The 14626-nt window shown below is 44.3% G+C and overlaps 1 protein-coding gene across 6 annotated transcripts in view; it reads right to left on the reverse strand.

Annotated features, from left to right (window-relative positions):
* SSH2 (slingshot protein phosphatase 2) overlaps window positions 1–14626 on the reverse strand; it is a 105030-nt gene that overhangs the window by 56176 nt on the left and 34228 nt on the right. For 3 of the 6 annotated variants that reach the window (XM_074845433.1, XM_074845435.1, XM_074845438.1), the window contains one exon: window positions 12992–13035. In XM_074845433.1, the coding sequence (XP_074701534.1) occupies window positions 12992–13035 (44 nt within the window). Of the gene's footprint in view, window positions 1–79; window positions 192–2973; window positions 3012–12991; window positions 13036–14626 lie in introns of those variants that run through there. The other 3 variants (XM_074845437.1, XM_074845434.1, XM_074845439.1) reach the window with 3 other exon arrangements.

Genomic DNA, 14626 nt, shown 5'->3' on the forward strand with positions numbered 1-14626 from the left:
GGGGCAGGCAGCGCTGCACCCGGGGTGCAGGCGGGAGGGGGAGATTTGCCGGTCGGTGCCGGTCTCTCCCGGTACTCACAGCTGGGCGATGGCGCCCTGGGAGATCACGGCGTTGTCGGAGAAGTAGGGGATCATCGCGGCTGTCCGCGGAGGCGGCCGCCCTGCCCCGCGGCATGGGGAGCGGGGGGGGGGGGGGGGGGGGGGAAGCCGCCGCCGCTCTGCCCCGCGGCCGCCGCGCTCCCGCCGCCCCCCGCCCAGTGCGCAGGAGCGGGACCGGCACCGGGGCGGGAACGGCCCCGGCCCCGCCCCCGGCCCGCACGTGGCGGCGGGGCGGGAGCAGCGGGCGGGGAGCGGGTCCGGCGGGGACTGGGCTTGGAGCGGCGCTTCCCCCCGGAGGGCGGGGGAGAGGGAGGGAAGGGGGCCATCGGTTTGAGGGGGGGGTTTTCTCCCCCCCCCCTTTTTTTTTTTCTTCTTTTTTCCTCCCTAGATTTAGGCCAGAACAGCCGGGGAAAGCTGCAAACTTTGAAACTAGGTTTGAAGCAGCACATCAAAAGATTTTTTTGCAAAAGGCAGCGACAACTCGGGTGCTTAGGAAACGACCTTAATTTCTTTCCTGCAGGAGACGGGGAAATAGTTCTTGGCAATAACTTTCATATCTAGAGACTTGACAACTTGTTTTCTGCTAAAGGAGAAGAGAAGCAGCTGCCTTTCAGTGCTATTTAATCTTTAGCTCCATTGCCCCTCAAGAGAAAAGGAAAGGAAGTTCGTTAGAACAAAAATCTTGTCCTCTGGCTGCTGGGAATGCAGATGGTACAGCACAAGGGAAACTTAATATCGTTCTCCACTGGGGAGGGTCGGGGGGCAGCTTGCTCAATCCCACACCCAGAACAGCCCCAAAGCACCAACTGGCTCTTCCAGCTCTGCCTTTGCCAGCCCTTACACCCAGCAAACAGCTTTACTAGGGAGTGTGGCAAATCAGCTGAAACCTCAGCAGCTAGCTCAGTTCTGTTTCGCATAAGAATGCAAGACATCCCAGCACAGAGGGACATAAATACACTATTTTTAAGTCGTCTGGTGCGGACGGCACATGCTCAGACCCAGTAACAAAGCACAAGTGAGCTGGCAGTGGAAGATTTAAGTTCAAACACATTTACTTATTTATGACACCTACTCAACAGCAAAAAAAATACTGCCCGGGGCATCACTGCAGAACTGCCCCTATGATCAGACAGTAAGCTAGAACCAAAAGAAAGTTTTGTCTAGGGTTTATTTCCAACTAAAACTGAACTAAAAATTTCAGAGAAGCAGAGAGGGATTTAAAAAAACACAGCATGATGGCAACTGCTTCAGGGTCTGAGACTTCATGGAGCAAGACAGACACTTGTGTGAAAGGTCTCAACCATCCCTGCTTCAGGGACTCAGAGAAAAGGACAAAGCAGTACAATTTGTGATTCTGCAAGTTTTGCTAGAATATGGTTTGGTTGCATTAATTTAAGCAATGTCATCTTATATAGCCAAGAACACATCTCTGGTAATGGTTCTTCACAGCTGTAAAGAAAATGCAGTGCCAGCCTGCTGCGATGCCAAAAAAAATATAATCATTTGTTAGGCAGAAATGAAGTCAGTTGCAAGAAGCAATGGAAAAATCAGGACATTAGAGAAATGGAGGGTAACTCAATCCTTCCAGAGGTCAAGAGACTGGCAAGAACCTCATACTTGGTAGTAACACATACCACACATTCATAGACTGAAAAACAAACCCAGAACTTCTGTTCTAATTAACAACTTGAGGGCTTTATCCGAGCATTGCAGAAGACTAAATGCACTCAGACTGATGCCTGCAAGCAGTTGCTGCCTGCAAATTGAGGCCTGTAACAATTGTGATAGGTGGAGCAGGCCATTATACCTCATACGGTCATGTTGTACCCAGTTGTGTGTAGCTGGAAGTCTCAGAGGGGGGAAATGTTAAGAAATTCTTTTACCAAACAATGTTTAACTTTGTATTTAACAAGGCCTGAGTGATTAAAGTGTACAGAGAAGATATCCTAACCTTGAGGATAGATACAGCCTGGCAGAATTGAGATGGGAAACATCCAAGGAGAAGAAGTTGTCCTCAGAAGACACGTGACCATAAAAGGGAAAAAGGAGTAGGGGGCCAAGTCCCCAAACGTCCAACAACAACCACCCGAGACCCCCGTGCACCTGTAGTTGCAATGCCAGCATTATGTAAATATAGTAGATAGGTGGAAAGGCAGAGACTTCTTGGAAAATGTATGAATATTCATGTTTTTAAAGTATATAAAGGATGAGCTTTTGTTTTAGTGTATGCACGTTAGGTGGAGTGATCCCCTGTCCATGCAGTGCTGCAATAAAGAATGCCTGCCTTCTAAAACATCAAACTAGGTCTTAGAGGGCTCTTTTGAGACCAGATTTACGGGAACAAGATACTGTCCAGACAGATTTCAGATTTTTCACATGCAACTAACATTACAAAGGCAAGCCCTTAAAAACTGCTACAAACAAGTGCAGTGATTAACTACAGTCAATACTCTTAAAGCAGCTACTCATAACATATGGATAATAGATTTGTAAATGAATTAGTCCTGGATTAATACAATCATGTACTGCATCTCCATATGCTAGGAGACCAAACAGTGATAGAAATATCCCAGCTTTTTGCTTTTTAAACCTTTAAGAAACAGGAGTAGGAAATCCTCAAGTAAGTTCATTTGTTGAAATCTGCACTAATAAAAGGTATTTGAACCTGGGTTTGTTGCCAGAAAGATTGAAATATCAGCCTGAGACTGACACTGCCTTCAGGCTACATGTTAGTGATATATTAGCATGTCAGTTCCCGCTATTTGTATAGCATGTGTTATTTTCATATTCTACTTTTTAAAATCAGATTTAAGGAACAACCCTACTCCTTTTCAAAGCTGCATCCTTCATTTAGACATGAGCAGAAGTACTGACCCAATAACCTGATCTCTCAGCATGCAGGAGCAAGGAGCAGGCTGAAAGAAGGGGCTCCGAGGGGATGCACAAGATGGAATTGAAGGCAGCAGGTCACAAGACAGCCAAGAAACTGCTCCTTGCTGGAAGCAGGTGCACTCTGCTGGGACAAACACATGAAGAATTTAAAGTGCACAAAATTGCAGTGATGACAGGTAGCAGTCTAAATCACTACTGTGCTGCAATAGAGCATGTGAGCACAGCCATTAATCACTGTATGACAAGATGTAAATAAGTCTGTCTGGGGTCTCAAGTGCTTCCCAGCCCAGTGCACAAAATTACACTTTGCTTCGGGGAAAAAGGGCACTGCCTGTCCTGAGTTTTTGGTCGGCATTTTGTGCTCCCCAGGAGATCACAGGATTAGCAGGGCCATGCCGCCTGCTGCAGAGGCAAGTGGTAAACACCACCACCCCGGCACTTGGTACAACACGGTCCTTGTTGGGCAGCAGGATTTCATTTAACTTTTGAACACAACACAGACTAATAAACTACAGTTACATACACCCTGCAAGACACACTGTAATAAAAATCCGTCCCAAACCTTTACTAAGCCAGCCACTCCAGCAGCTACAACAGTTACAGAAGCATCAAAAAACCCTACAACAAGTGCTAAGGACATCTGGGGAGGCACTTCGGGAGGAGGGAACAGAGGGAATGCCCACCAGAGCTGACTCTGGAGGGAAATTTAAGGGGGTGGAGGGAGAACATGCATGCGCAAATCTCTTGTATTGACTTACAGTGTTTTGTCTGGCAGACAACAAGGCTGAAAATAGTTTATTCATACAATCTTCATCTCCCTCAGTGTCTGCATCTCAAAGCTATACGGTCACAGTAGCTTGCTCCAGTAACTTCAGCTGCCTTACTTTCCCTGTGCATTTTAACACGTTTTGATCTTGCAGTGATGTAATAGAGTCATTCTGTGTCCTGCACAGGGCTAGCAGCTTGCAAATGGGATTCTCCTTGTACAGCTGAGGCCTTGGTACATAGGTCACCGGTAAAAAATGCATGAAGCACTCTAGTCAGGTTTTGCATTAGCATGCACGGATTTGACACTTGCAGAAAGCATGCTTACAGCTGGACACGGAGTCCTGTCAGTACACAGTCCACATGCAAAGAGGGCATTAATCAAGCTAATGTTTCCATCCAAGATCAACAGTTTAAGGCTGAATTGCTGCTTCTTGTCAGACCACACAAAGGTGTGGGTGTCACCATATTCCACCCACTCCTATCCCACAGGGGTTTGTTAAGTGTCTGCTCACATTCTAAAATTATTAAATCTGGAGCACGGACTGTCTTGTTAGGCATGTTCAATTCTTAGCCTACACTGGGACCCGGTGACCTCTTTTCATTTCAGAATATGTCTGCCAGCAACACTTTCTCTGGTCCTCTCAGTTCTCACCTTTTGAAGAGCCCTAATGAAAGCAATATATTGCCACAGTTTCTCTAGAAACTTATTCCAATGGGTATGAAGGGTTGGGTATTATTATAAATCTGTTTGGACTGAAGTCCAGGTACTCTCTGCAAAAGCAAGGAATGTTCTCCTCTTCCTCCAACACAGCAGGGTAAACCTGTGGCAGGTGCTACAGCTGTAACATTAGTCATGTTCAGGGTAAAGGGAACAGTGACATGTCAGGCACAGGAATTCTGGCCTCAGTCTATTAGCATCAGTGTAACAGATAAGGCACTGTAGAACCTGGACCCATGTTTTCAGGGGATTTAAAAAAAAAAATTGTGAAACTGCTGCATTAGGCAAACAAACCTCCCCCTCACCACCATCACATCCTCTCCCCCCACAGAGTGACGAGCTACAGCAGTGCCTGCTCAGCCACCTTTACTGCACATATGGAAAGTTTGTTCTTTACTGCTGGGCAGCTGTTTCCGCTGCTGTTCATGAAAAGTTACAGAATTTTTGAAAACAACACGTTCCTGCCCGCAGCCGAGCACCAGTCTTGCACAAGCACTGCTGGAGAGAGCAGAGGTAGCAAGTTCATTTCCGTGTGCAGAGGTGGGGCCAAGTGCTTTGTTTTTCTCACCAGCAGCTATACTCAGTCTTTCCCCACCAAGACAGCTGCCTCAGCATCAGGTCTGACGGGAAAAAAGAGATAGTTTTGAAGAATATGGTGCCACACTCCAGCTGTTTGAGGGTCAAAGGATCTGATGCCCCTGCTTTTTTGGTGGGAGGTCAGTTAATTCATCCTGTTGCTGTGAGGACATGTGGCTTTCAGCAGTGCCCAGGTTGGACGGGGCTTTGAGCTGACTGGTCATGGGGAAGGTGTCCCTGCCCATGGCAGGGGGTTGGAACTAGATGATCTTTAAGGTCCCTTCCCACCCAAACCATTCCGTGATTCTGTGAATGAACAGAGACTACAGATGAGTGTGTGTGGATTAAGAGTCCAAACAAATGATTTATCTGGGGAGAGCCTTAAATTAGCACAGCAAACCTGTAAACAGGTAGAGACCGATCCGTTGAGAGCAGGACCTCTTGCGCTCATCTCCTACTGCTGCCTCCCTACCTCAGAGGGAGAGGTTCATTTGTCAAAAGTCTTCTGGCCTTTCTTAGCATGGGAGACAAAGCCTACTGTGTTATGTAGTCCAATTTATCAGGAAAACATGAAGCCATTTCAGCAGTAGTGATCATAAACAAGCCAATGCATGCAGGGCTGAATTAGATAAAGAAACAAAGCTTTCCCAGTGAGTAAGAGGCATACCACCCACCAAGGCAGTGCTTACATACACCAGCTTTATTAAACACAATAAGGGAAATTAAACGAAGTAATTATAAAGGAGCCCATATCTAGTTAAAAAAAAAAAAAAAAGAGAGAGGGGGGAGGCAGGAACAGGGAAAGCACGAAAAACTATACTTGAATCCTGAAGAACCAGTCAGAACAGGAAGCCACGTTCTCAATTTGGTTATTTAAGCTGTCAAAGAGTATTTCTGTTTCCAGTTCTTGAGCAAAGAAATCAGACAGGCGAAGGGGTAGGTTGATAAGCATCACAGAGAACAAACCCCTGCTTTTAAAGCTGGTTTGGTCAGTTGCCCATCATGATCAATGATTAGGCTTCTTAGTTGAGAATTCAACACCTATTTTGCAATCTTATCACTTCATTAAACCCTTCCCTCACAAACCCCACACCCAATCATTGTATAGTTTACTTATCATTAAATCTTAGAGGGTCTGACACAAAGAGGTCAATGCTCAATTACACCCGTTTTACAGAGGCAGAAGCAAAGAAGACTGAAGGGACCTGAGCGGTGCCACCAGGGGTAGAAAAAGGGACACAAGCAGCAACATCTATCACTCTGGTCTCTCAACAGGCCACACTAATGTTTGACAGGGTAATGCGCTGAGACACAACTTTTCCTGAAACATCTTCTCCCACTGCCTCCTGCTTTCTGGAGAGCTGCCTTCCATGTGCGTTCAAGCATTTCAAGAGGAACACTGAAGAACCTTGTTCTTCTGATGCAAAAACTATGATGCATCCTATTTGCACAGCAAGATGCTCTCCATGCAAACACCTACATCTCTACAAAAGTTAATCCAGACCCTTACAAACTGTTACAGCACTGCTTTAAGTCCAGCAAGGAAGAAACATGCCCGAATGACATATGTGAGGTCATAAAATAGGTGATGTGGTACTTCAGTGACCTATGGAAAAGAAAGATTTAAATCCTCAGAACTGTCAAGAACACCCCCCTAATTTTATCAAGGAATGTTTTTGATGCAAAGATGCCAAAGAACCGAACGGCAACAAGTCCCAAAACCCTGGCCCAGATTCTCAAAATACATTTAAATGCCTGAAATCCATGCAAAGCTGAAATCTCCGAGGATTCATGTTTAACATTGAAGCGTTGTGAAGGTGCCCTACCAGGAAGGGGACCAGAATGGCTATTTTGGAGTTTCCCTTTCCATCTACGACAGGAATCTTTTCTTAACTTAGATTCCTCTAGCTTAGAGCACCCGGTTCATGCTCAGCAGGAGGCACAAGCACGTATGGAATCCTTAGGGCACCTCCTGGGCAACCCCTCCCTTCGCTAACCTCTGAAGGAGCACAATGGGGGCAGCTGTTCCGGGCTTGCTCCGTGCCGAGCGGACCCTTTCGGTAGCTGAATGATCTGACCCATCTCCAATCCTTTTACTTCCCAGTTTGTCTTTGCTTTGTTCCTCATTCTCCTCTCTTCACATGCTTAGAATGACAAATTAAAAGAACCTTTTCATAAGCATTCATATTTCGAGTGAGCTCCCTGCTATAGCATCATATGTTTACCTGGTAATTTGAGAGTGCAACAATATTAGTCTGCTTGATCCTTCAGCCTGAAGATCACACCTAAAGTCATCTTACATGTTACTGTGATCCACAGGTATGTAACTGGACTGGACTGAACATGTTGCAGCCACAGACAGACCTTGCAGTGAACTAGCCCTACAGATACCTGTTACTAATAAAAATCAGATTTTACTACAAGTGCTACCTTTGCTCACAGTTTGGTGATAAAACACCTGGTATTCAAAGATGAAGACCACAGACCCACTTTAATGAACCATGATGTGTGGCCCACAGAACTTTTTCTGGTGGTCAGCAGGGCTGGCAGATTAACAGAACTGTTCTTTATCTCGGTATTACATTCTCCACAAGCAGCTGTAGTAAATGCCACAGAGAGGCTAAGCTGTCACTGAAAGGAAAGACAGAAAGATGGATTCAGGAAACACATTCTAAAGATAAGGTTCATACTACAAGAGCTTAGTAATCTCCAGCATGGATAAACAAGCTTTCCTGTACACCACACAGACAGTCCCCTCTTACTCAAGATCTGGAGTTAACAAACTGTCTTGCACACCCATTAGAAAATCCAGCTATCTTTCAGATACCAACAAAATAAATGTTTAGCAGCTGCAGCAGCAAGCAAAAGAAGCACAAGCAAGGTTTAGTTGTTAGAACTCACAGCGCATGTTTTTTGGAAGTCTCTCTCATAACACGTGATAGGCTTTAAGGATAACCAGAAGTGTCAGGAGCCTGCCATAGGAGCACCAAACGGTGATGATACACATCTCCCAAAGTCACAACAGACACAGGATGCTGCAGATTCACACACCTCAATCTGGACTGTAAATGAGCCTTCTGAAGTGCAGTCAATTCGGTTTTACAGAATCACTCCCCCCTCTCTCCCAGGGAATAGCACACATCTGCCATAACCCTCAGGTGGAGAGAAGCTTAGAAAAATCAAGCAAGTTGGCTTAAAATTTAGTGAGCTGCTGCCCCATACAAGGAAACTCATGCACAAATTCCACTTACTATTCGAAAAACAACTTTTACACTGTTATAAACCATAAGCTCCTACATCAGACCATGGTCTTCCGCTCCTAAAACAAAGGTATTTACTCACAGTTTGAAACCTTCAGGCATCTTGGCACATCCTAGTGTTATCATGGCAATAATCTGATTTGCTTTCCTTCCCAGTTCACTCCTGGAAGGAACTATTTTGACTAAAAAAAACCAAACCAGAAGGTAAGCATACTTAAGCTGCAAGAAGTGTTGGGTTGGGTTTTTTTTTTTTTTTCCTTTTTAAACACCACCGTCCCACCCCCACCTGAAGAGGGGAGGACAAGCACTTTTTGAGAACATTTTCAGGTAACAAACCCCAGATTTCGAGCAGGACCTTATCACTTTCTATGGCACCTGAAGGCAATGACAGGCTCCTCAGCTTTACCTAAGCAAACGGACTTTAGTCTGACCAAAAGTTCAAAGAATTCCTCTGAAGTCCCCAGCAGCCTTGCTAGGTATACAGCTTACCCAATTTTATACGCAGCAGTTACTGTGCAGCCTCAAATACTGCATTTCAACAACCAGAGCTGTTTCAAGGCACACAGAACTGGTAAATTCACAGTGTGGAAACAGAGGCACCATTTAAAACACAAACCCAGAAAGCGACTGGCAGATCCCAACAGCAAATCCAACGCAGACTGCGGCACCGCTGCTGCCCCGGACCCTGGAGATGTTGTTTGTCAGCAAAACAAAGATGCTGAATCCTTGCAACCTTGGCACCGAACACACAAAACCTGAATGTCAGTACAACAGTTGGTGTAAACAACTCAAAGCTCAATACACATGTATTTTAGGTAAGCTTTACCAACATTGAGATGATGCAAAGAGACTGTTAACACAGATGCTCCATTAAGAGTGTATTCCGCGCGGCAGCAGCAGGTCTGGGAACAGAAGGAGAAATGCGCAGGCTGGCTAGCGGTACAGACTCCGGATAGCCTAATAAAAATGTCTAGAAGGTAGCTATGAAGGTAATAAATGTAATAAATAGACTGTTCAGGACATCTGCTTATGCAGTACTCTGTCTTAGTCCCATTAGCCAAGAGTTAGACAGGCAGCAAGGACTGGCTTGATCAGGGAGCCCAGATCAAGAACTTGGACCCACGTCAGGGGTTTGGAGATCTCACCCATAAACAGCAAGAACAGTCACAGCTATGGCAGGGTACACAGACCCTCCTGGGCTTCCCCCAGAGCAGGACTTCGGTGTGAGAAAAAAATTCCAGAAGCCAAGCTGGTTTTCACCTATTTGTTCAGTTTCAGGTATTTGCAGTATTAATTTGTTGTGTTTTTTAGTAACAGATAGAAGTCTTTATAAAAATTAGGTCTGTGTTTGCTATACCCAAGTACTTTCTTCAGGTAGGAACACAAACCATTCCTCTTTGCATCAGTACAAGAGTTTGCCAGAAAACACTGTTTCAAGCATCTTCCAAGGATAACTGCAGAGCACACATGAACTCTCTGCACATCTAACAGCTCTTTCCATCTCTTGGAGAAAAGCTTTAAGCGCGTTCTGCTAATTCACAAAGCAGAAAACTCCTCATTCCAAGATGGTGCTGGCAGAAACAGTCCTGTGGCGAGCGCAGACTTGTCATGTCGTTTGACTGCTCTGTAGAGCAGGTTGAAGTTTAAACAACATTTTCACACACTTCCTCTCCCTTGTCTGTGAGACTTGAGTCCATGCAATCACAGTCCTCTGTGGTATTAGATCTTAAAGAGCACGAACAGGTCAGCAACCAGACAGATTATTTAAGTATGATTATCTTGATGTACCTACCTACAAGTTTAAGCTCCTGTTTGAAACTCATTTCTCTGCCTCTTTGGAGGATGTTTTAGACTCGTTGCTCTTCATGGCCTCTGCTCAACAAGCACTAGTCACTCCTGCTGTCCTACTGCAAGTCTCTTCTGCATGTTCCCCTTTACCTTAATATATATCCCATATCTCATCAGTGAGAAAAGATAAACAGCAGAAACCTAACACAAGAAGCTATCTAGAAATTGCTAGCCACAGGACTAGTAATGCTGTTGAGGTCGATCTGAGCGGAACATTTGTCTCTTTTGAGACAGCAATCCCCAGACTGTGCAGAGACAAGGGGACTCAGGATGGAGATGAAGGCTGTACTCAATGATCTTCAAGACTGATCACTGCAAAAAGACACCAAACATGACTATGTGCTTATGCTTAGGTCTTAAGCTAATTCCCTTGCAAGTATTAACATCTCTATGCACTAACATCCTATTTAATAAATATTGAAAAGTTATTTTATTAACCCAAACATGCTTTTAGCCACAGCAATACTCTTGCATTCACTGTCCAGTTAATGGGACGAGTTTGGGCACGCTTGATGCCAACCATGCTACCCTGAGGTAGTGTTTGAACAAATTTTACATGAGTGCAGGAGACAAAAGGACTCCTTGTCAGAATAATTTTAGAAATAGCAAAAATCCCATCCCAAACACTGACTGTAGCTACAGCCAGGTCTCCTGAATTATGCCTCCAGAGAACTTCACCAGCCTGGCCTTGCCCAGGCAGGCAGCTAGGAATGTCAGGCTGCTGCAGAGCACTATGTCGGTGACACTGCAGCTGGTAACATACCTTTGCTTTTAAAGCCAAACTCAGTCCATTGCCTTTTTGCTGGCTGGATTTTTAATAGCTACTACTTGCTATGTTACCTTGAAAACTGAGGATTAGATACACTCAAAAGCTGTTTATAGACATCTGCTGCTCCTCCACAGCAGGACTCCAGGTTGACTACTTACCATATTTGACTATTATTTTTATCCTACTGTAATCAAACACATTTAACACCCACCCCCTTGTTTCTCTAAGGATCTTTGTTTCAGTTAGCTTTCTGACCCCAGCAACAGGAGTCACGGAGTTCAGATCACCACATCAACAGCAGGTTGTCATTTCCTACCCCAGGAAGTTATTTAAAATATATTAAAAAATGCTCATTTCAAACCTAACCTACAATTGTTTTTAAGTGCCTACAACAATTAAATACCTCCCATCCCCTCCAATACATTATGTATACTGAGATCAAGTCATGAGTTGATCTTGTGACTGCTGGAAGGCTGAGAGGGAAATTAAAAATCAGAGTTAAGCTGAGTCCAATTTGAGCTTTTGGGAATTCTCCTTTCCAGCTTTCCTCTCAGTCATGAAAGTTTTAAAATGAAGAAACAACAATTCTTAAATCATCATTTAGGAGTAGAAGACTGAAGGAAACAGGCCAGTCACCTTCCCCAGCCACACAATCACAGGACTACACTGAAATCATGGGAATGTGCAACTAGAACAGCTTTTTCTTTTGCAGATTCAACCAACTTGGCCCCAAACCCAAAGACCAAATCTTGTTCAAGCCTTTTAAATACTAGAAATTACAGCTTCCGTTGTTACCTACTCACAAACAACATTAAGCAAAGAATTGTAACAGCACAAGAGCTCGTAAAGGGAGAACAATTTCACCTTCACTTCCCCTTTACTCGCTCTGGATAGAATCTTACACCTTTCATAAAATTTGACTGCAACCTTTTAAGCCGAGAAAGTGCTCCTGCTGCTGGAGAAGTTACCTGGTATATACAGTTTTTGCTTTTATTAAGTATAAGTGAAATAATTCTTTTGATGGCTTAAGAAGATAGGAGACAAAGCTTACAAGAGTACCCTTAAAGCTACGACTTCATTATAAAATCACCATTAATACTTGTCGCTGTTCAGCCAGCTGAGTTTCAATGTTTGCTTGGTTTTTAGGGATAAGCATTTATCAAAAAAGTTTCTTCCTGAAGCAACTGAAATCAGCATTTACAAAAGGTGAACATCTCCATGCAAAACAATCCCAATTAAAAAAAAATCCCTGCAAATTCTCAGTGTTCTCTTAACTTTGGAGTAGATGTTTGACTATCTGCATCAGCAGCAAATACCTACCCATCCACTGAACATGCTGTTTTAAGCAGCAGGTGCCTTTATGGCATAGGATCACCCTGTACTTCAGCTTCTAGAAGTACAACTTTTCACAGATCCCAGAGATGTACACAAGGGCCTAATCAGAAGAAAAAACACAGCTAGAGGATGACTATCACCGCTGAAGTCTCTCCTGTGATATTTCTGCTATCCAATTCAGCTCCTGATGGCAACAGAGATGTTTTAGCCAGAGAACAAGAGTTTATTAGCACGGTTATGCCTCTCAGAATATTCTGATGATGGATGAAATCTTAATAACATACGACACTGGAGTGAGCTAAGGAACAACACAACCAGGATTTGTTCCTAAGATACAAGCGAAGTCTCCACATGCACAGAGAAGTGGAGCATCACCATCTTAGAACATGTCTGCAGGCAAGACACCCCTTTCTGGATGCAAACAACAGTTTGGAGAATACACTCACTGACATCTTTGGAAACTGTTCCCCATATATATTTTTTAGCATGTAATCTGACTTTTCCCATTCCCTGCTGCAGCAACCCCTTTACTGGGAGCATCATTTAGGCCACAGTTAAATAGATTTTTCAGTACAGTACACATAGACCAGTTGTGTAACATTAGCAATGGGCAGAAAGTGATGTACCTTTGCAGAACATGCCAGAACAACAACAAAAACCCCTGTGGAACACTTCACACAGAAAGGCATCCTCGAGGACTCTTTGCAAGCCTCAAGTGAGTCTTACCTTCTGGGCTGGGACCGGCATTCTTCTTCCCCACTGTCTGCCTCCTGCATACATAGGAAAGGAGAAAAAAATTAATATGCTTTAATATATGCAGAATCCAAAGACTTGCATTTCACTGCTTTGATTACAGAAGGCAAAGGAAGCTCTCATTGCTTCTGCATGTAGCTGTCACTACAGAGGAACTCACTTTCTGCTCAGCTGTCACTTCATGTTCTCTCAAAACCCTTTTAAAAACGCAGAATTACAAGAATTTTTGCCACTGCAGGATTTAGCATGCTTTTGCATGGACTTCCAATGACCCCTGCCAAACAAGGTCGGCCGAGAGCCAAACACATAGTTTACTTCTGGGCAAAAAACTCTGGCATTTTTATCACCTTTATGTAGATCATATTAATTCACAGTCCAGTGTTAGCAACCAAGTAGAAGAATCCAAAAAGCCAGCAAGTAATAAACTTGCCAAATAAGACTGGGTGGGCACAGATAAGACTAGAAAGTAGAGATACTATGCTGCTTTAGATGCAAAATTAATATGCACAATCTCTAATGTGCTGTGGAATTTTACTAAAGCCCAAAGCAATACCTCAGTAGAGAGATCTCAGCAATTAATTCTGCTTCACAGTACATTTACATATGCATTGACAGGCACTGGCTGGAGATGGGGTATAGGATCTGTTCTATCACTGCAAACTTATCGTTTCCGTATAGCTCTGGAGGAGCAAACACATTTTAAAGCACACCAAGTGTTTGGTCAGGGCAGAGGCATCCCAAGAAAACCCAAGTTCAGCATGAAGTGACAAAGGAAGCAAAAAGATAATTTTGTTCCTAGCGTGCTTTGGGCTTCCCTCCTGCAGAAGATCTCCTCTCCCGTGAGCACCCACCATCTGCTGGCGGGGTACGGTCCAACAGGAGTTGCACAGAATTGACCCACAGTGAAGATCAAGAGCTCAGTATGGCACCATGTATTTTGGTCATTTTTTTCAAGACATAAACCAGCAAGTAGGTGGTTGCAAGAGACCTGTGCCACTGTGACAACAGGGTGTTAATGTTCTACTAATGAAGTCATGTGGTGGGCACTTAATTCTCTGAAGTGCTTGGGTTTTTTTTCCTAACTGGTTAGAGAGCTCTTTTCTACTTGTTACCAAGCTCCAGCAGTTACTCCATTTCTCTCCTTTTTTGGTCACTCATCCCATCATCATTTAAGATGAACACATCCTCTTATGAGCAAAGATGCTGGCACATGTTGTATCATGGCAAAAGTAGAGTGAACTGTCACGTTCACTGCATTACTCCTGAACTCACTGGTCACTTTTTAATACTTCTGAAGACAAACACAAAATGATGTACTTCTACTGTAATTCTGAAAGGGGAAATCAGGGATAAAGAAAGTCCAGAGTTGCTTTTCTGCAAACACCCGCAGAAGAGCTGAAACCCTGAAGCCAAAATGTCAGCAGAGAGTGATGGTGTTTCACGCAAGGATGAAGTTCAATTTATACCAACAGAGTCACGGTGCTCTCCTCCCCAGCACGACCCCCTGCCCCAACGCCTCTGCAACAGGCTCTGATAACATTCTCCCATGAACAACCCTGGGGGAGGCTGTACAGCTCTTCTGAGACGGGAAACTACCTTTTCTTCCTC

Source organism: Strix aluco, chromosome 19 (genome assembly GCF_031877795.1).
Source record: "Strix aluco isolate bStrAlu1 chromosome 19, bStrAlu1.hap1, whole genome shotgun sequence".
NCBI lineage: Eukaryota > Metazoa > Chordata > Aves > Strigiformes > Strigidae > Strix > Strix aluco.